Source organism: Monodon monoceros, unplaced genomic scaffold (assembly GCF_005190385.1).
Source record: "Monodon monoceros isolate NGI ecotype Baffin Bay Population unplaced genomic scaffold, NGI_Narwhal_1 Super_Scaffold_16, whole genome shotgun sequence".
Lineage (NCBI taxonomy): Eukaryota > Metazoa > Chordata > Mammalia > Artiodactyla > Monodontidae > Monodon > Monodon monoceros.
Genome location: NW_021703772.1, coordinates 94,164,705 through 94,186,777, shown reverse-complemented (window position 1 = coordinate 94,186,777; position 22,073 = coordinate 94,164,705). Strand labels below are relative to the sequence as shown.

General features: G+C 42.0%; 1 protein-coding gene across 5 annotated transcripts in view; it reads left to right on the top strand.

The window, feature by feature from the left end:
- Positions 1-22,073, top strand: part of ACMSD (aminocarboxymuconate semialdehyde decarboxylase) — a 64,484-nt gene that overhangs the window by 21,365 nt on the left and 21,046 nt on the right. For 3 of the 5 annotated variants that reach the window (XM_029226157.1, XM_029226156.1, XM_029226155.1), the window contains exons 4-8: positions 1,606-1,655; positions 3,009-3,245; positions 7,468-7,561; positions 10,229-10,324; positions 11,446-11,618. In XM_029226157.1, the coding sequence (XP_029081990.1) occupies positions 1,606-1,655; positions 3,009-3,245; positions 7,468-7,561; positions 10,229-10,324; positions 11,446-11,618 (650 nt within the window). The remainder of the gene's footprint in view (positions 1-1,605; positions 1,656-3,008; positions 3,246-7,467; positions 7,562-10,228; positions 10,325-11,445; positions 11,619-22,073) is intronic. The other 2 variants (XM_029226158.1, XM_029226159.1) reach the window with 1 other exon arrangement.

Genomic DNA, 22,073 nt, shown 5'->3' with positions numbered 1-22,073 from the left:
TCTCATTGGGTTAGACTTGTTTTTTTCCCCTCTTGATTCCCAGAAACCAAAGAACATGTGTCCAAATCAACCAACACATAAATAATGCAATTTACTATGTTAATATAAAATATGGTGACAAGTGATGGCCACTGGGGTATACAGAAGGTGCAAGGCTGGACAGCAGCCTCATCCCACCACTTGCAGGCCATGTGATCTAATCTATAAAATGAAATACAGTAATGTAAGAAAAAGCATTTGTGTAAATGTAAAGATTTTACAATTGAACGGCATTTATCTGTTGTATACTAATCACTGAATACAAATCATATCTGTGACAATGTTTAACAATGCTCTCTAATCAAATGCTGTAGTGTCTAGTCCTCACTAAACAATGATTTATTTATTCATATTTTGGGTATGTTAAGGATAGAACATGGGCAGACAGGTGCATGTGGTGTTGAAATCCAAGTAGGGCACGGCACAGGATAAACAACCACAGTCATGACAGACTGTAATAAGTTATCAGAAAAGGAAAGGAACAGAACAATGGGATAGAGAGTGGATGGAGTTGGGGAAGGCCTCTCTGAGGATCTGACATTTGAACGGAGACCTTAGGGTAAAAAGGAGCTCGTCCTGTGATGAGCCATAAGGAGGGCATTCCAGGCAGATGGAACAGCAGTGCAAGGGTCCTGGGGCAGGAAAGCACTCCAAAGAACAGGAAGGAGGTCTATGAAGCTCAACGTGAGCCCCCAGGAGAGATGGAGCCTTATAGACCGTGTTCAAGTTTGGAGTTTACTCTGAATGTGATGAAAAGTGCTTGGAAGTTTTGAGCAAGGGAGTGAGTTGATCTAAGTTTTAACCCTTACCCTGGCTTCCAAGTGTAGAACAAACTGTAAGAGGACAAGAGTGGTAGTCGGAGACCAGCTCAGAAGCTTCTGCAGTGGTCCACATAGGAAATACTGGTGGCTTGGACCAGGCAGTGGCAGGAGATGGGGAGAGGTGAGCACATGAAAGGAACTGGAGTAGAGCTAACAGGACTTGCTGCTGGGTTGGACGTGGGCATGAGGGAAAGAGGAGCCACCATTGCTTTGGCAGCATCTCTCCTGATAACCCAGCTCCAGAAGTATGAAGAGATTCTATGCAATCTGGATGCTGGATTCTGGAACCACACTCAGGGTCTCATTCTGGGCATTCCAGACAGTGGGACTCTACCCATGCTCACTTAGGAGATGAATTAAAGGGGCCAGGAAGGTGCCTAAGAAATATAGTCTGTCATGCATGACTTAAGATGAAAAGCCCTAAAAAAATTGATTGGGAAATGTCTTGCTTAAATAAAACTTCACAGGAAGGAGGGTTGGAAAAAACCTTTGAAAAATTGCTTTTTAGTTTTTCTTGAATGATCTCACTTCTGTCCAGCCTTTACTCCTCTCCTTAGAACTGACGCCGAGGGATGAGGGAAGCCTGGGACAGAGACCCTGCGAGAAGGGGGACAGGGAGAAGCAGCGAGGGAGGGGAGAGAGGAAAGACTGTGGGACGGAGACTTGCTGGGCTCCTCAGCCCTGGGAAATGTCGGAGTGCCCGGGCCGTTCTTCTCATTAGCTTTGCCTTTGTGTCTGTGTCTAGGAGTGACCGTGCAAGCCCTTTCCACGGTTCCCGTCATGTTTAGCTACTGGGTGAGTGTGAAACCTCAATCCATCTCCTTGGTGGGCGAAGGCTCACTCACGTCCAGCTCCCTAGCAAGTAGACAAATGCCTCAAGTCTCGAACATTACCCATCCAACTCTCCACCCCTTCAGAGATCAGCAGGGTCCCTCAGCTTCTCACACCACACCGTCCCCTCCCAGGCCTGTCTTCCTAGTCATGTCCCTGCTGTAGACCTGCACGGTCCAGTATGGTAGCCAATGGCTGCAGGTTGCTATGTGACTCGAATTGCATTTCCACTGGACAGCACAGTTCTAGACCCAACCTTAATCTCCATCAGAACTGACTTGTCTGCTGACTCATTCCTGCGGTGCCTAGCTCAGTAACTGACAAGCCAACTTATTCAAAAGTGATAATGATTTTGAGGCAGGGGAAGTGATGATAATGGCCTAATATGTTGCCTCTCCCATGGAAATATACAATTCAAATTCCTAGAGTTGGATGCCTTTCCCCAAGTGATTAAGTCTTGAGTGCTAAAAGTTTCAGGCATGATGGCAAGCCTGTGGAAGCACATTTTTGTACATAGTTGGGGGTGCACTAAGTACCCTCTCAACCAAATAAACATTCACACGTGTTGTGATTTAATAAGCAATGGAAATACCACCTGCTCACACTTACTTCCTCCACCTGTGCTCATGATTCTAGTATTAGTGATTCAATCCTTATCTGTTCCTATCATGAGATTCACTACTTAAAATAAAATCCCCTAAGACCTCGAGATACCTGAATTTACCAGACTGGGTGCTATTCTGACTGGGCAACTGGGATTGCAGGCGAATACCAAATTCTTAGCGGTGGGGTGGGATGATGTTGAAAGATAGCAATAGTGGAGAGATTACTCTTGAGTGTCACTGCCAACAGGAAGGACACAGAGAAGGACAGACAGGAACAGGAGAGGTCCATAAGCAGCCCGGCATCCTCTGAGGAGGCGTGACAAGGAGGTGCCCTGAAATCGGGCACTCACCAGGCCCAGCTCCTGGGGTTGGGAATGGGGGTGCCTAGGTGTGCAGCCCTGCAGACTCCTGTCTGCAGTTGGTGGGGTGGCCCACCCTCATTCCATGTCTAGTGTAGGATTCCAGGCCCTTCTGATTACAGCCCCAGTTTTTCTAATTAATCAGCAATACGCTAGCAGTCTCCTTTGCCTTGGCAATGAATGGCTTCTGGGTCTCCTGTGGCCAAGGCCTAACTCAGGCTGTGCTTCAGCTTTCTGAGGGGTAAAGCCACTGAGAGTGACAAATGACTGAGCCCTGAGGAGGTGTTGATCAGAGTAAATATCTAAAGAAGTAAGTTTTGAACCATGTGCTTTCCCTTACTTGTCTCCACCAGGCGAAACCTCAGGACACTTTAGAGCTGTGCCAGCTTCTAAACAATGACCTAGCTGCCACTGTTGCGAGCCACCCAAGGAGGTTTGTGGGTCTGGGGACATTGCCCATGCAGGCCCCTGAGCTGGCGGTCAAGGAGTTGGAGCGCTGTGTGAAGGAGCTGGGCTTTCCGGGGGTTCAGATTGGCTCCCACATCAACGAGTGGGACCTGAATGCCCAGGAACTCTTCCCAGTGTACGCGGTGAGTACGTGGCGCTCACTCTCGGAGAGTGGCCGGGCGCTGTGCTCGGTGTCCCTGGGTGGGAGAGTTGCCTGATGACATGCTAGATGTAGGGGGAAATGTGGAAAGAGCTCCCCCAAATAAGCGGGCCATTCTACTAGAAGGGGGACAAGTGGAAATGCTTCCCAGGCCAGTCCTAAGTTAACTCAGTGAAATCTCTCTTCTTTCTAGCCCCCTTGATCTCCTTTTAAAGTTTCATTTGGAATAAAATAGATAACCAACCAGGACCTACTGTATAGCACAGGGAACTCTGTTCAATATTCTGTAATAACCTAAATGGGAAAAGAATTTGAAAAAGAATAGATACATGTATATGCTCAACTGGATCACTTCGCCGTACACCTGAAACTAACACAACATTGTTAATCAACTGTGCTCCAATATAAACTAAAAATTAAAAAAAAATTTTTTAAATAAAGAGGTTATGTAAACTGGAAAAAAAGAGTTTCATTTGGAAGCCAAAATACTACCCTCACCACAGCCACTGTGCAAAAGAATCAGGTTAATGACATACCCCAAAGTATTTGTTTTTGCTTTGGAAAAAAGTTCTTATCATTTTTCAAAATTATGAAATAATTTAGAAGAACCTGCGGAAAATACAAAAATGTTTAAAGAGGAAAACAGCTATACATAAAATAAATAAGCATCAAGGATTTACTGTATAGCACAAGGAATTATACCCAATATCTTGTAATAACCTGTAATGGAATAGAATCTGCAAAAAACAAACCAAATCACTATGCTGTACACCTGAAACTAACACAATATTGTAAATGAACTATACTTTAAATAAATAGGAAAACAAAAAGAACCCATAATTCTGCCACCCAAAGATGAGTAAACACTGTTAATAGTACATTTCATTTATCTTTTTTTTTTTGCTGTATGCGGGCTTCTCACTGTTGTGGCCTCTCCCGTTGCGGAGCACAGGCTCTGGACGCGCAGGCTCAGTGGCCATGGCTCACGGGCCCAGCCGCTCTGCGACATGTGGGATCTTCCCAGACCGGGGCACGAACCCATATCCCCTGCATCAGCAGGCGGACTCTCAACCACTGCGCCACCAGGGAAGCCCCTAAACAAGCGATTTTGTATCCTAATTGAGAATTTCCAACCTAAGTGAAAATTCTCTCAATGCATGATTTTAAAATAACTGCATAATATTCCAATATATGGATATGTTTTATTTAACCAACCCGCAATTAAGATACTTTTTAAGCCATATATTTTTTAAATGTAGTATAATAAAAAAATGCAACAAAAATAATACCATCAAAATGTTAACATTTGATGAAACTAGATGGTAAATATATGGGTGTTCATTTTAGTTGTTTATAACTTTCTATATTTGAAATATTGCATAATGAGATACATTTTCAAAAACACAGTGCCATCCATTTCTGAAATATCCAACAGAAGTGTCCACAGTCCCATGGTCCTCTCTACCTTCTGTTCTTTCTGTACATAAATCTGCTTTCCTTAATTCCAGGATTCAAGATGCATAATTCTTTACTCAATTGCATTTTTAAAAAATTTCTTACTTGCCTCCTAGAATTATGACAGTATCATTTTCTGTTATTTTCACTGTAAATGCAAAATCTTCAATAATGAATTAAGTAGATGTTGGTAGACTCATCAGGCAATATAATCACTGATCATTTATTCATTTAATATTTATTGAGCTCTGACTACATGCAGAATGCATTCCATGCTTGTATCTGTGGACACTGCCCACCAGTTGGGGGACTGCCTGTTAAATTGCCTCCTAATGACCTGAAAGATTTAGTTAATGTTCCCCTAAATATCAAACTCCCAGAAGATTATTGGCTGCAGTGGCTGAACTGATCCAGTGAATGTTTTCTAGAAACTTTAATGAGCTCTGAAAGAGGATGTATTTACTTGTGCATCCAAATTGTTTCAGCACAGTATGAGCAAGCCTTCAGCTGTAGGTCATTTTAGGATTCACTGGAATCGGCTTTATGAACTACTAAGGGGCTCAGAACGCAATAGCAGCCCATTGGGGTCCAAATGGATATTTTCATTTATGTGACCAGCTCAATCAATCATTCTAACTAGGCTGTTTTGGGGGCTACCAGTCTCTGTGGGGATTCAAAAGAGCATCCTGGCCCCATCTGACTTGTGATGTCCTGGGGTTGATAGCACATTTGTTTGGTTAGCAAGACTTGCCAGCCTTAACACTATCTAACTTGGGTCAGTAATGTGCTGAAACAAATGAGAGGAGTTTCTGTGAGGCAAGTTGGCTTCGTCATCTCGAGGGCAGCCTGAGCTCCAGAGCACCCAACTGTCCCCCTTATCTCCTAGACCTCCCTTCGTAGTGAGCAAACCCAACAGCACACGCTCAGGTCAGTTTTCAGGTACAAAAATGATTTTGTGGTGAGTATGAAGCAAACAGAGTGGTAGTGGCAGACTGCCTATCATTTATCAGCCAGAAGACCTGAGTAAATTACTTAGCCTCTATCTGCCTTAGTTTCCTTCTCTTTAAAATGGGAGTAATAAAAGTACTCATCTCATAAAGGATTAAACTAGTTAACAATTGTAAAATTGCTATATATATTAAAAATATAAATTAAATATATAAAATTAGATATATATAATATATAATATGTAAATATATAATAATACATATGTTATATAAAATGGGAGTAATGAAAGTGCTCATCTCATAAAGGATTAAACTAGTTAATTGTGAAACTGCTATGTATAAAATAAATATAATATACAAAAATATATATGAGTATATATAATATATATAAAATGCATAGTAGTATATAGGATATATATTATATATAAAATATACATATATGCATATATATATAAACAGCTTTGGCACATGGTAAGTGCTCACTAAATTTAAACTATCATGATTTTGAGGGTATAAGTGGCTTCTTTTTATATTCTCTACAATGTCTCACATGCAGAAGGTGATCAGAAATATTTGTTAATTTGAATTGAATAGAAATGAACCATCACACGTACACAGAATAAAGCTTTATCCTTATGAGGAGTGAAATCCCACCAAGATACCAAGATCACATGCCTTTGTCAAGCCCAAACCATCCCAAGAAGTTGATACTCTTTCCAGCCTGCATCCGTTATTAGAAACCAATCAGCTCCTCTCCCTTCAAAAGATTTCTAGCTCTTCCGCTCCCCAGAACCTGTTGAATTAGGAGGGCTTTCTTCAATCTGCCCGTTGCCTGCCACTTCCAGAATCCCCTATTGTCCCAGGATTATTTCTCCATTTTGAAAAGGCTTATGTACACAAGTCACATTGCATCAGCCTGGTTAGCCCAAATGTTTATATGTAGAGGTAGGATGATTCACCCCAGCACCCCAATATATTTGGAAAAGAAATGGTCCAAGGAAAATCTGTTTTGAACCTTGACAAGCAACTAATATTAAAAGCCTGTTGTGAGGACTTTTTCTAATTAAACATTGTGTCAAATAAAGGTCATTTCCTCCAGATGGTATTTCTATTTCCCAGAAGGTCCTGGAGCAGATTTGCTCATGACATTCTTTTCAGTACCTGCCTGGCTGAGGCACTGAGAGCTCTTTCCTTTCTAAAGTCACCTCATACACAGCGGACTCTTCAGGCGCTCAGCTGTGGTCCTGAGGCTTTGTGAGTGCCTGTAGATCTCAGAAATTCCCACCCAGTGTCAGGCTCGGAGTGGCCAGATGGCGTAGGTCAGGCCAGTTATGAGCCCCTGGCTCCCAACCCATCACTTCCTCACTTTCCACATCGTTGGGTTTCCAAGAGAGGGAGAGGAGGGAACACTCCACCCCTGACTCCAACACTACAATCTAAGCAGTCCTTCCGAAAGAGGGGACCAAACAGGAACCAGCAAGGGAAATTTCCTCACATTTGAGGTGTGAGATCAGTCCTTGAGTGTTTTGCTCTCAGCCAAAGTGTTTCAAGGGTAGATGTTTCATCAACCTCAATGGTAAATCCACCAACACCCTTGTTAATTCTAAGTGTTCTTTTTAGTTGCCAAGCAGGAGCAGAGTTTATCAATATTCTTTTATATAGATCAGAAAAAACTTCAAAAATATTTTAGTTTATTTATTCAGATCAATATAGACCCAGAGAAAAGCAATACCCTAAAATAGTGCCCTATAATTTGCTGGCTCATCCAAATAACCCCCTCACTCTCTCATTGCTTCTTTGAAGGAGGCTGAAAAGCTGAACTGTTCCCTATTTGTGCACCCCTGGGACATGCAGATGGATGGACGGATGGCCAAATACTGGTTCCCTTGGCTCATAGGTTTGTATCAGCTTGGGATCTGGAAAAGAGAGTCAAGTCCTTAGTTTTTTCCAATTATCTATGGGACCCTATTATGTCAAAGAGAGAAAGTATGAATAACTAACAGGATTGTGAGTTATTGAGCTCTTACTCAGATAGTGCTATACGTATTACCTCATTTAATTTTTTTAATTGAAGTATAGTTGATTTACAATGTTTCAGGTATACAGCAAAGTGATTCAGTTAGATTACCTCATTTAATTTTAATCTTATCCACACAAAACTTTATGAAGTTGACACTGTAATAGCCATTTTTTTTTTTTTTTTTTTTTGGCTGGGCCACATGGCTTGCAGGTTATCTTAGCTCCCCAACCAGGGATCAAACCCGTGCCCCCTGAAGTGGAAACTCGGAGTCCTAACCACTGGACCGCCAGGGAATTCCCTGTAATAGCCATTTTATAGATGGAGAAACTGAATCTCAAAGTGGTTAAGTTGTGCAGGTCACATAGTTAAAAAGTGAAAATGGAATTTACATAGATCTGTCTGATTCCAATGCCACCACCTCACTACACAGACTCCCAAAAAGGCTCTGAAAAAAAGTAGCCATGCCTGTCTAACAGATTTTTTTTTTTTTTGGCGGTACGCAGGCCCCTCACTGTTGTGGCCTCTCCCGTTGCGAAGCACAGGCTCCAGACGCGCAGGCCCAGTGGCCACGGCTCACGGGCCCCGCCGCTCCGCGGCATGTGGGATCTTCCCGGACCAGGGCACGAACCCGCGTCCCCTGCATCGGCAGGCAGACTCCCAACCACTGCGCCACCAGGGAAGCCCCTAACAGATTTTTAGAAGCCAATGATAGCATCAGCCCTGACAAATGAGAACCCTGGAGTTACAAGTAGAAAGAAGGTCAGCTTCTACCGCCTAAGGATCTGAGACCCTAGATTGCAGATGACCAGACTTTCAAGTCCCCTGTTACCTGCTCTTTGCCACCTGCACTGTTCACCCATGGTTCCACCTGAGGGTAAGGGAAGGGCAAAGAGGAGAGACCTTTACTGGGCCTACCAAGCTCTGGATAGGAGCTGGTCCGGATTCTCTTTCTGCTCTGACATTCCATGCCCTTGTTATTGCTTTTGGAGACTGAATGTGTTTAGTAAGGCAGCTTCCTACCCATCCCCCACCAAATTCTTGAGCAACAATTAGTCGGAAGAGATAAACTAAGTAGCCCCTGTGCTCTCTGGCTTCTAAGAAAATCTCATCCTAATTCACACAACACTTTGACAAGTTCCACAAACTTATTTGCATTGCAACTTCCCACATGAAAAACAAAGGAGAGCATTTACATAGAGGATCATTTCATCCCTCATTATGCAACACATATATTGATCCTTTCTAGCACACCGGGCACTGAAGATGTACCAGACATGGACAAAACCTCTGTCCCCCCTGAAGCCTGAGTTGACAAGTATACAGGTCATAAACAAACAGGCTAATTTCTGAATTTTATTCTGGATGCAAAGGCGGTCTTTAGGAGACTGGAGGATTCCCAGCGGGGGGAGGGCCATGATCCAATTTACATTATAAATATTCCACTTTGGCTCCTATATGGACAATTGTGGGGTTTTTGTCCAGATAGTTAATGGAAAGCAGAATCACAGGACCAAAGGGAAGGGATGTTGTCCATCCCCTGCCTGCAGGAAACTCTGCCCACAAACCACTCCCAGACAGATGTGAATCCATCATGCTTCCAGAATTCTCAAGAGGCCAAGGATCCAGGGAGCCAGGGGCATCTCTGTCCATGGAACAGTGACAGGCCTAAGGCAGGATGAACAACCAGTAAAGGCCCACTAGGCAGCCAGAGAATCAGGCTTCCCCAGAAGGCCCAGGGCTCAGTCACAGAGCCCCCAGAGATTTCTTAATCACAGTCTGAAAAGCAGTCATCTGGAAATATAGCCCAGATGGACTCCATGGAGGTGAAGGCATCAGGCATGGACCAGCTGCCTCTTCTAGAAGCACAAAGCACTTGAAATAATTCATTTTAATCCAGTTATTTTCAACCTCAGCTCCAAGAAGCAGTAAAGATTTGGCAAGAATATTAATATTAGTTAATATCTATTGAGCACTCACTAAGTGGCAAGAACTAACCATTCTTAACCCCGGTTTACAGATGAGGAAATTAAAGCAGGGAGGCAAATCATATTTGTCGAGCCCCTCCAATGTGAAGCTCTGGCCAAGAACTTTCCCAGCATCATCATTTGCAAGGTTCCACAACAGCCCTCCAAGACGGACAACGCTGTCCCCATTTCACAGGTGAAGAAGCCCAGACTCGGGGGCATTAAATTACTTGTCAAAGGCCAAGAAGCAAACAATCGGAGGAGAAAGGGTTCAGCCTAGACTCACTGTGCTCTGCTTGCCCCACTGCACACAAAATGGAAGCTGGGAGAATCGGGACAAAAGACAGGCCCTCTGGCTCCTTGACTCTTCTAGCCATTAGATGACTCTACTTGCAAGTGGCAAATAGGAAGTGTCACATGGTTTCTGCTTGCCAAAGTCATGGCCTGCATACAACCAAGCCATGCTAGGGCACAGGGACCCTGCGCTTCTCAGCAAGGTCCCATTCCCCTGCCATTAGCATCACTGGACTTCTTGCTCGTGATGACAAGCGCTATACGTCATGACTGTTTCTTCTTCCAGGAATGCCCACAGAGACCACCACAGCCATTTGCTCCATGATCATGGGTGGAGTGTTCGAGAAGTTCCCTAAACTGAAAGTATGTTTTGCACATGGAGGTAAGACCCTATCTGTGTTAGTCAGCTTGGGCTGCCATAACAGAATATGACCGCAGACCGGGCAGCTTAAATAACAGAAATGTATTTTCTCACAGTTATGGAGTTCCCAGATCAAGATGCCAGCGCAGCTGGTTTTTAGTGCGGTCTCTCTTCCTGGATTACAGAAGGCCGCCTTCTTACTGTGTCCCCACACGGCCGTTTCTTTGTGTGTTCACAGGAAGAGAGAGAGTTCCTATGTCTCTTCCTCTTCTTATGAGGACACCAGTCCTGTCAGATGAGGGTCCCACCTTATGACCTCATTTAAGCTTCATTATCTCCTTAAAGGCCTTATCTACAAATACAGTCACATTGGGGGTCAGGGACACAATTTTGGAGGGACACAATTTAGTCCTGGTAGTTGTTCTAGTTATAAAGTATATGATGGTTCAAGGACCAAATTCCATTTCTGCAGACAAGTTTAGTTTGGTTGGCATAGTTTACTTGATTTTGTTTTGTTTTTCATTTAAATCTCTCGTCAGACCACAAGCTACCACAAGCTCTCCAGTTTGCAATAGTCCCTACCATTCACTATTGTTTACAAACAGGCCTGTTTCGTTCATTTCCATTTCCTGCTTGGTCCCTGTAGGTAAGTGAGTTTGTGACTTTTGAATACACACACACAAAATATCAAACTATACACACTGTTCTCTAATCCGCTTTTCCTTCTCACCAGCACATGGAGACATCTTTCCATGTCAGTGAGTACAGAGCTTCATCATTTTTGATGGTTGTATACATGACAATGCATTTTATGGATATGCCGTCATTATTTAGATATTCCCCAACTGAAAGGCTCCCTCTGTATTTTTCTATTATAACCAAGCTACATCCGAAAACCTTGACCACACATCTTTATACACTTGTCTTCTCTCTTTAGGATAAATTCCTTAAATCTGAATTTCTAGATGAGTTAAACTTTATTCTTTTTTCTGGGTCATCTCTCACATTTGGAACCCAGTAGATCCTTTGTAAATACAGTTAACTAGCTGGGCTACAGTAACTTCTCTTTGCATACAACATGAGGGTTGAAAAGAATCCTTTTCAATTAACACTAGTCCCTCAGGAATGGGCTTTACTTGCAGGTGGTTCCTTCCCCTACACAGTAGGAAGAATCTCCCATGGATTCAGCATGCGTCCAGATCTGTGTGCCCAGGACAATCCAACCAACCCAAAGAAATACCTTGGCTCCTTTTACACGGACTCCTTGGTTCATGATCCTCTGGCCCTGAAGCTATTAACAGATGTCGTAGGAAAGGTAAGCCAGGGCTGCCAACTGGGTGACTTACGGGGAGCAGAGTGCAGGATCAGCAACCAGTTGCTTGGTCTCTCTTTGAAAAAGGGATGGGAGAAAAGGCATTAGAAGAAAAAAGAGGGACAGTGAGGTTCGGGATTAGGTCTGCTTGCACAGGGTATCCTATCCAGAACCTCCTTCAACATAGACCATGTATCAGCAGGGAGCCATTATGGATGTACACCAAGGAAATCCCAGATAAGCCACATGGCTGGGTAGCTCCCCAGATAAATTCTTCTTCCTTACGGTCGCCTCTGTAGTGACCGTAAGGAAGTGACACATCATGATGAGGTAAGCAGGAAAGAGCCACCAGTTTTGAGGTCAAATTCACCTGGGTTAAAATCCTGGCTCTACTTCTTACTGACTAGGTAAAGTGTGACTCTAACTGTCCTCATCCACTAAATGAAGAAAACTGGAACATTAAAGAGGGGGGGATGGCACTGGCCAGAGAGGCAGGGGAAGATGATGAGGGGTCTTGGGTACCACCTGAAATGTTTTGCTGGAATAACATGGCCTTTGTTTTGAAAACCATTCTCTCATTTGGCCCAAAAGACCAGCACGGTAGTGCTTTAACCTCACAAGAAAAGGCCTTTCCTCTTCTGTGGTCTGCTGGCAGCTCTCCTGTTGGTGGCATCTCCACTTTTAAGTATTCTTTGGAAATGCTAACTGAGCAAGTTTAGACAGTGTTTAGAGCAAAGGTCAGTCTGAATTAGTAGTCTGAAATATTTAGTATTTCAATTCTGTTTGATTACTTACAGATAGCAATAGAAGGTTTCCAAATGTACCCAAAGAAAAAAACTCTTTGGGGTTTCTAAAAGAATATGGACATATGTGTTTAAAGATTGGCATATGGTGCTTGGATTGAGAGTAGATGCTAAGGCATTTAAAATCTTGTTTAGCAGAGAAAGCGGTCCATTATTTGAAAGCTGCAAGTTACCGTTCTATCTCCAGAATGAAGCTTCATCTCACTTTAAAGCTGACTGTTTCTCTGGCTTGAGAACCTCACTAGAATATAAATGTTGAACATTCTGGTTTGGGAATAAGTTATGTGGCTGAGCTATGTTTCTGAGCCTTCTGGCTTTCGTGTTGTCCCCGCTGAAATGGGTGCTTAGCAGCTGGTTGTGACTGTTGATTATCATTGGATTGGACAGAGGGGCTACGGGCAGGTGTGTAAGTAGGAAACTACAAAAAGGAGAAGCCGAAAGAGTCTGTAAACCCTGGATTTTGAGCAATGGAGGAGGGGGAGTAGGAAAGCGGCGTGGAAGTGGGGAAAGGGTCAGTCTAACTACCTCCCATCAAGCCTAGTACCCCTGGTGTTCCTGGCAATGGCGACATCAGGAAAAAACACCCTTGGCAAATATAACATCTATCTTACGAGCAATACCATCAGCAGTGAGGGAGACCATCAGCACCTTCAAACAGCATTCAGGGCAATACACATCGGCCAGGGGGTCACAGCAGAAGAGGAAAAACACGGCAAGTGCCTTGTGGTAACCAGTGTATAGACTAGTTAGTAACTTTTTCCCTTTTGTGGACCCACAGAAAAACTCAGAGGGCACTTTGCAAAGTTGCAATATTGCAAAGGTGCTAAGATCTTGCATTCAAACTGTGAAGACTTGAGCCCCTATACCTTGGGCATCAAAAGCAAAAGTGACTTCATTTTATGTGACCTCACAGGCTGGTGAATCTAGGACATAGAAGCAGGATACATTAATAATTTAGGATTCTCTTTAAAATATTAATGCTTCCTCCTTGTAGTTATATTCACATTAGCAAAATCTTCCAAAAACAATCCCCAAACCAGAATGGCTAAGCAAAGTCCTAACATGACAGCTAGTCTAGAGAGCAACTGTCCCTATTTGAGCAAGAGGACAGAAGGCTGTGGAAGGAGGTCTCCAGGACAGATAACATGGAACGGATGGATTATGTGATGTGTTTGAATTTGAAACAATGATTGCCAGGCATTCATCGGATCTGTTAATACATTAGTACCAAACAAGCTGTACATATATAGAAAATTAAGCAAAATAAAGAAAAGGAAATAATTAACTCCAAGAAAACAAACATCCATATGAAGACAGATAATCATTGTATATTACCTGATTCAGCAGTGAAAACTATTTATATTTATGGTATAAATATTAAGCACTGGCTTAACTGAAAATTGTAATTCTACTGGGAAATTGGAGAAGTTGGGATAAGAAAGAAATTCTCCATGATCATAATGCGAAGTCAGTAAATACTCTCTAAAGCTAATAAATCGAGAAACAATAGTATAATCTTATTATCTGAAACTATGAGGGTGATTATCAGAAGATTCATGTTAAAAGGTAAAAGTGGCTGTCTTGGGATACAAAAATGGATAGGGCTGCTTTTGATAAGAAAGATATTAGTAATATTGGATTGTTTAACTGTGTATAGGTATTATTTTGATAAATCAAAATTTTAGATAATACCTTCAGAATAAATAGATGTATGTCATACATACACCAAAACCATATATTGTGCACCTACTATTTCTAAAATTCCCTCTAAACAGAAGACGTGAATTACATAATCTCTTATTTTCCTCCCATCTCTAAAATTCTTTGCTTTTAATCCATGTCTACTCTTTTTTTTTTTAAGCACTTTTTTTTTTTTTTTTGTGGTACGCAGGCCTCTCACTGTTGTGGCCTCTCCCGTTGCGGAGCACAGGCTCTGGACGCGCAGGCTCAGCGGCCATGGCTCACGGGCCCACCCGCTCCGTGGCATGTGGGATCCTCCTGGACCGGGGCACGAACCCGTGTCCCCTGCATTGGCAGGCGTACTCTCAACCACTGCGCCACCTGGGAAGCCCTGTCTACTCATTTTTAAAGACAGAGTGCAAAGAATGCTATTTATGTGTTATCAGTCTATCACTGTGAAAAATATGAAAAAACTTATTGCCTCCCTACATTAACATGACCATAGACAATTCCCTTTACATATTTAGGTGGGTAGATTTTGAGAGGTCCATTTTCCTCCCATTATGATTATATCACAATTTTGGCTAGATCCATTGTTAATCTATTGCTGTGTAACTAACTGCCCCAACTCAGTGGATTAGAACAACAATAAACACTTACTATCTCATATGGTCTCTGTGTCAGGAATTTAGGAACAGCTTAGCCATTTCAGGATTTCTCACAAATTTGCAGCAAGTTGTCAGTCAGAGCTGCAGTCACCTGAAGGCTTGACCAGGGCTGAAGGATTTATTTCCAAGGTGACTTTTATATATTACTGGCACACTGGTGCTGGGTTTTGGCAGAAAGCCTCAGTTCCTCCTCATCTGGGTCCCTCTACTCTCCAAAGAGCTGCTTGAGTGTCTTCACAACATGGCAGCTGGCTTTCCTAAAGAATAAGTGATCTGAAAGAGAGACGGAGGTGGCAGAGGAAAAGAGAACAAGAGAGAGATGGAGTGTGCGCCAGGTAGAAGCTATCCTTTTATGACCTACCCTCAAAAGCCACATCGCATCACTTCTGCCACATTTTATTCATCAGAAGCAAGTCACTAAATCTGGCCCACATTCAAGGGGAATGGAATTCGGCTCCACCTTTTTTTTTTTTTTTTTCTGGCTGTGTTGGGTCTTCGTTGCTGCGCATGGGTGTTCTCTAGTTGCAGATAGCGGGGCTACTCTTCGTTGCGGTGCGCAGGCTTCTCATTGTGGTGGCTTCTCTTGTTGCAGAGCATGGGCTCTAGGCGCGTGGGCTTCAGTAGTTGTGGCATGTGGGCTCAGTAGTTGTGGCTCATGGGCTCTAGAGCGCAGGCTCAGTAGTTGTGGCGCATGGGCTCAGCAGTGTGACTCGTGGGCTCTAGAGCGCAGGCTCAGTAGTTGTGGCACATGGGCTCAGTAGTTGAGGCACGTGGGCTCTAGAGTGCAGGCTCAGTAGTTGTGGCACGTGGGTTCAGTAGTTGTGGCGCGTGGGCTCTAGAGCACAGGCTCAGTAGTTGTGGCACGTCGGTTCAGTAGTTGTGGCACGTGGGCTCTAGAGTGCAGGCTCAGTAGTTGTGGCACATGGGTTCAGTAGTTGTGGCACGTGGGCTCTAGAGAGCAGGCTCAGTAGTTGTGGTGCATGGGCTCAGTAGTTGTGACACACGGGCTTAGTTGCTCCGTGGCATGTGGGATCTTCCCGCACCGGGGCTGGAACCCGTGTCCCCCGCATTGGCAGGTGGATGCTTATCCACTGCACCCCCAGGGCAGCCCAGCTCCACCTGTTGAAGACATGTTTGTAAACCACCACACCCCACACTCCGGCCACCTAAATGCAAACTACCTTCAGTCCTCCCACACCACCCCAAAGTCTCATTCATTTACAGCATCAGCTTAAAGTCCAGGATCTCACCACTTAAAGTAACTCAGGGATGACGCTCCTCATGCACAGTTTCTCTCAACCTTAAGATCTGTGAACCACAGAGACAAGTTCTTTACCCAGCACACACTCATGCAACACTATAAAATGGTGAGACATGCAAAGGATAGTTGCTATAGACCCTCCACTCCAAAAGGGGAAAATCAGGAGGTTTAGAGGAGTTACTAGTAACTAGCAAATCTGAAATCCATTGGGCACATGTTAGCAGTTCCTTGATTAGAACTCAGAATACAGGAATGATTCTCCACAGCTCTTGGTTCTACCCTCTGAGTCATCCCTCCTTTTCCATGAAAGGGAGCCCATATTTGCAGCTGAGTAGTTTCTACAGACTGCTTCATGCCCCTACAACTTTTGAGGCCCAAAAGCTTCTTTTCATTTTGTTCTATCCATTCCTTTCAATCCTGCTGGTGTTTATGCTAATACAATTCTCTTAAAAACTTTGCAGATCATAACAGCACTGATGACTACGAATGTGGCGTTAGTGTACAGAACATTGTCAATGATTAAACGGTAACAAAGTTTAAGAAAAAACAAACAAAATACTTTGCAGGTCTTTTGTGAATCTTATTAGGTTTCAAACCATTAGGCAGAAGCCTTACCCACAAATCTCTGAGAAAAGCCCTTTTCTGCAAAGGCTGCTGCGGAACAACACTCTTAAGCTACCTAGAAGCCCTTATTGTTTGTGGTTCTTTGAGGCACTGCCTTAAATCTCTTGAGGTCATAACACAGATATTATAGTCATATCTTGGCTTCATTTTTAGACTATACTTTTCTGATTGTGCCCTGGAGTTAATCTTTGCCAGAAAGCCGTCTCTAATTTTAGCATCATTTGCCATTGGAGGGGCTGGGAATTTTCAAACCCAACAATTCCTGGCTCCTTTATATTTAATAGTCCTTCCTTTAAGGCACTCCCCTTGCATTTTACTATAAGCAGCAAGAAGCAGCCATGCAGCACTTCTAACACTTTGTCTGGAAATTTCCTTAGCTCTATCACCCAGTTTATTAAATATATTTTCTACTTTGCATATTACTTTAGGTGACCGTGTTGCTATTTTTTTTTTTTTTTTTTTGCCACAGCATAGCAAGGATCTCCTTTCCTCTAGTTTCCAATAACATTTTCCTCATTCTCCTTAAAGTCTTTACTGGTAACCTCACAGGTTATCAAGCTTCTAATAACAGTCTTTACAAGGATCTTCAGTCTTCCACTATCTCAAGGTCCTTCCAACTTCCTCCCACTAATCAGTTCCAAAGCCACTCCCACATTTTTAAGTTTTCATTATGGCAACAGCCTACTTCCAGGTACCAAAATCTGTATTAGTTATCTATTGCTACATAATACATTAACCTAAAACTTAGCTTTAAAACAACAATGAATATTTATTATCTCATTCATTTCCTCTGGGTCAGGAATCCAGGAACCCCATGGCTGGGCAATTCGGGTTCAGGGTTTCTTATGAGGTTCAATGAGATGACTGCAGCCCAATAATATCTATCTATCTATCTTTCATTCTTTCACCCTTTACTTTTTTTTTGCACACTACTTTACACTAACTTAACCCCAAACTCTCCACCAATTTTATAACTCTCCTCTCAGTACACTTAAACACATCAGGTACAGTAGTCTATTAATTCCTTCTTGAAAAAATATATTCAGGAGTCTCTGACTTGCTCTAATATGGACTGGGCTGCTATTTAGACCTGCTGCACAGCTGTCATCTTGAATCTCCCCTTTGTACTCCTCACATTCTCTCTCTCTCTCTCTCTCATTGGGTTCCCTGCTTCCTGAGCCCTATGATTTTCCAATTTCTTGCTTTATTCCTTCATCTTGGTAGGGAACATCTTCCAATAACTTTCTAAGAAAGACAGTATGGGAGATGAAATTTTTGAAACCTTGGTTATTTCAGTATGTCTTTATTCTTCCCTTACAGTGAGTTAATTGTTTGGCTAGGTATATAATTCTAGCTTGGCAACTGTTTTCCTGAGTAATTTTAAAGACATTTTTCCATTGTATTATGGCTTCCAGAGTTGCTGTTGAGTAATGTAACTCCAGTCTAATCCTTGAAACTTCATATAAAACCTACTTCTTTCCCCTTCACTCCCAATCTCAAAGACTCTAAGATTTTCTTTTTGTCCTAAAATTTCTCAGTGATGTTACTCAGTATGGGACTGTTTTCATCCATTATGCTAGACATTTGGTGAGCCCTTTTATTCTGTAAAATCTTCTTAATTTATTTCTTTAATGACTTCCTTCCCTCTGTTTTCTCTTTCTGGAGTTCCTAAAGTTGAACCTTGTTTTTCTTCTGTCTTACACCTCCCCTTTTTGAGCTTTTGTTTTACTTTCTGGGATATTTCCTCAACTTTATTAATAAATCCTTTTATTTAATTGGCTTTTTAATTTGTTTAATTTGAAAGAGCTGTTGTTACTGTTCGTGTTCTGTAAACTTTTTTAAAGCATCCTGTTCTTGTTGATTGAGTTCAATATCTTTTATCTCTCTAAAAATATTAGTAATCTTGGGAAATGTACTTCTCCCCACAAGCTTTCCTCCAATTGGCTTTTTGTCTTTTTTTTTTTTTAAGTCTCAGTCTTTCATATTAAATGCTTTCCTCAAATGTCTATAATCCTTGGCTGTCTGCTCATATTTAAGAGCGGTCACTAAAAGGATGATTGGAAGTCTCTGCATATGGATGGGGCCTGTCAAGTGTGGTTTTCTCTATAGAGTAATCCAACTGAGCCATGTTCTTTTGAAACTCCAGAAATCTGGTCTTTCCTTTTTGATTTATCACTTTCCCAGAGAAGCTCTTTCAATCTCTTACCTGAATGGTAAAGGCCTGGTTGCCAGCATCCTGGGAACTGAGTAGGGAATAAAGGCTGGGATACTCAATTAAAAAAAAATTTTTTTTAATAAAATTTTTTTTTTTTTTACTTTTTGGCCACACTGTGTGGCATGTGGGATCTTAGTTCCCCGACCGGGGGTTGAACCCACGCCCTCTGCAATGGAAGCATGGAGTCCCAACCACTGGACCACCAGGGAAGTCCCTGGGATGCTCAATTTTTAATAAATAAACTTTCATTAACCTTTTGCTTTCAGAACATTCCACACTCTCAACTATGCCTGATATCTCCCAGTTCAGAGACTCTCTGACCCTTTCACCCCCTAAATGACCAGTCTTTTGCCAGGATGAGGGGAAAGCAGACACTGGACTTAGGGAGATGATCTAGGGTCTAACTGCTTCTGAAACAGGCTTACAATGAATCCTCCTGTTGTTAGTTCTTTGTCTCTACTTCCAGAGGCACCTGGTGCTATCAATTACATATATTTGGGGGCTTGGTGATATAAGCCAGGTTACTTTTTGGCTTATCTCATACTAGCTAAGAATTTCTTTCTTGGTCTTCTAAAGTTAGTTACTATTATCCAACTGCTTTCCAGTTTCTGAAGTTTTCTTCTTAGTTCTTCTATCCTGTTCTCTTTGTCCTTGTGGCTATATGCTCTTCAAAATGCACTTTACCGTCTTTTTAATGGGGTTTCAAATTGTGATCCTCAGACCAATACCAGTCCACAAAGAGTTTTGTTACCAGCCCATGATGAGAGAAGGAACTTGTGCCAGAATGCAAACTGAGTCACTAAAGACACCATTTAGTTTAACTGACTTTTGTTTTTAATAGCAAGACTTTTTCAGTAAAGGAAGCAGTGCATTGATTTACATTCTGGGGTAAGCTCCTTAGGTCATCATGGACAACTGAAAGACCAGTTTGTGTGCATGTATTAATACTGGTCTTGAGCTTTCCTCCTTTTCGCTAACAAAATTTATCTTACCTATATTGCATCCACCTATAGCCCAGCTTCCAGCTCCCTGAAGTCATTTTCATGGTTATAGGCAATTAGAGGTCAGCAGAAACTACAGCAATAGAAGGGGTCTGGCTAGATTTTCAGAAGTTAAAGAATATTCTAGTCCTCTCTCTGGCTTGGGTTGAAGGTGGAAGGACGAGAGATGATATGCACATCTTCAGAGTCTTAAAATTTTTTTTTTCTACTGTTTTTTTTTGGCCACGCCTCACGGCTTGTGGGATCCCAGCTCCCCTACCAGGGATGGAACCCGTGCCCTGGGCAGTGAAAGTGTGGCATCCTAACCACTGGACCACCCTTTTTCTACTTCTAAAAGTTAATCTATTAATTCAACTAGAACATCTAAAATCACATAACTTAGTTTATAAATATTACTTTTCCACATTTACATTTCATGAAACAATTTTGTTCAAATATGCATCTTTGACACAGTGCCTTGTCATTATTAGAAACACCATTTGAGGCATTAAAATTGTTTTTAATAGCGTATAAGCATTGCAGTAAATAAACTCTTTTAATGAGAGTGTCTGTTTCCTAAGTTTCTAAATATCCAAGCTTCATCTACAACCAAGTATCATTAGAATTTTCTTCTAGAAATGGAGGAACTACAGGACTATCCCTATGTTATTCACACATAGCATTCTATTCCAAATTGAATTCACCACTGCTGTTAGTCTTTTGTTTGTAGTTTGTACTTTCCAGTGGTTTCTGTTAGTTTGTTGATTTGTTTCTGCGTGCCTGAGAAATGTGGTAAAAAATGATAATACAATTAAGAGTAGAAATAAAAATAGAAATGAAGATAAAGTGGAAAAAAAGAAGTTCTAGAAATCCCATTCTTGTGAAGCAAACAGTAAATGATGCTTAAGAGTTTAATGCTATACAACATAGTCATAGCTGTGAGAGATATGAGTAAATTATTTGATCTCTCTAAACTTGTTTCCTTATCAATAAAATACAGATAATAATAGTACCTAACTCTTGGGGTTGTAGACAGCGTTAAATAAGAAAACCACATAAAGTATATAACACAATTCCAGTCCCACAGTAAGTGCTCAATAAAAGCATTTGACAAAGGTACATACAGACTTTCAAGAATGAAACTACAGTGAGAACAACTGTGACAGCATCAATCAATTTGCAAGATCTTTCATTCATCTTGAAATGTTGGAACCTCAGAATTATACAATCACTGCAAAATTGAGATAAAGGGAAAAAAATTCTACTAAATTAAAGTTCACAACAAACAAAATGTGTCTCCTTCTGAAGCAATGATGTAAAATAAGGCTTGGATCTTCTATGGCAATTTAATCAAAAGTGAAGAGGGAACAAGATAGAAAGAGGGAAGAATCTAGAAAGCCAAGCACATGCCGAGAGCAGGACACATGCTCAGAAAAGACATGACAGGGACCTAAGCTTTAATCTCTCTCTGATCTTTAGGCTCAGTATCAGCAGGGTGTGAATGCTAGGGTGGAGTTGTAAATGGCCTGGCCAAGCATTAGAGGAAGGCCCAACACAGAGCCAATCTGCGAAGACCAAGAGAGGTTTTTTCCCTTGTCTTTCTTTGGTTCTTTTTTTGCTCTAGGCATTTAAGAACATCTTATCAAAACATGAGCTGACCACAAGCTTAAGGAACAGACTGCAGAGAGCATATACAACAAACAATAAGTCTTTAAAAATAGTTTGGAAAAGGCACTAAATAAGCAAATACAAAGCACACAAAGGAACAAGAACAAACCCAGAGAAGGAAGAATCTGATTACCAAAGTTACCACATTATACTATTCAAAATGTCCAGTTTTCAACAAAAAAATTGAGGTATGCAAAGAAAAAAGAAAGTGCAGCTCATTCTCATGAAAAAAAGAAATTGGACTTCTCTGGTGGCGCAGTGGTTGAGAGTCTGCCTACCCATGCAGGGGATGCATGTTCGAGCCCCAGTCCGGGAAGATCCCCCACGCCGTGGAGCCTGCGCATCTGGAGCCTGTGCTCCGCAATGGGAGTGGCCACAACAGTGAGAGGCCCGCGTACCGCAAAAAAAAAAAAAAAAAAAAAAAAAAGAAATTAACAGAAACTGTCACTGGAAAAACACTGGACTTACTAGACAATGACTTTAAATCAACAGCCTTAAATATGATCAAAGAAATAAAGAAAATCATAGACTAAGAACTAAAGGGAACCAGGAGAACAAT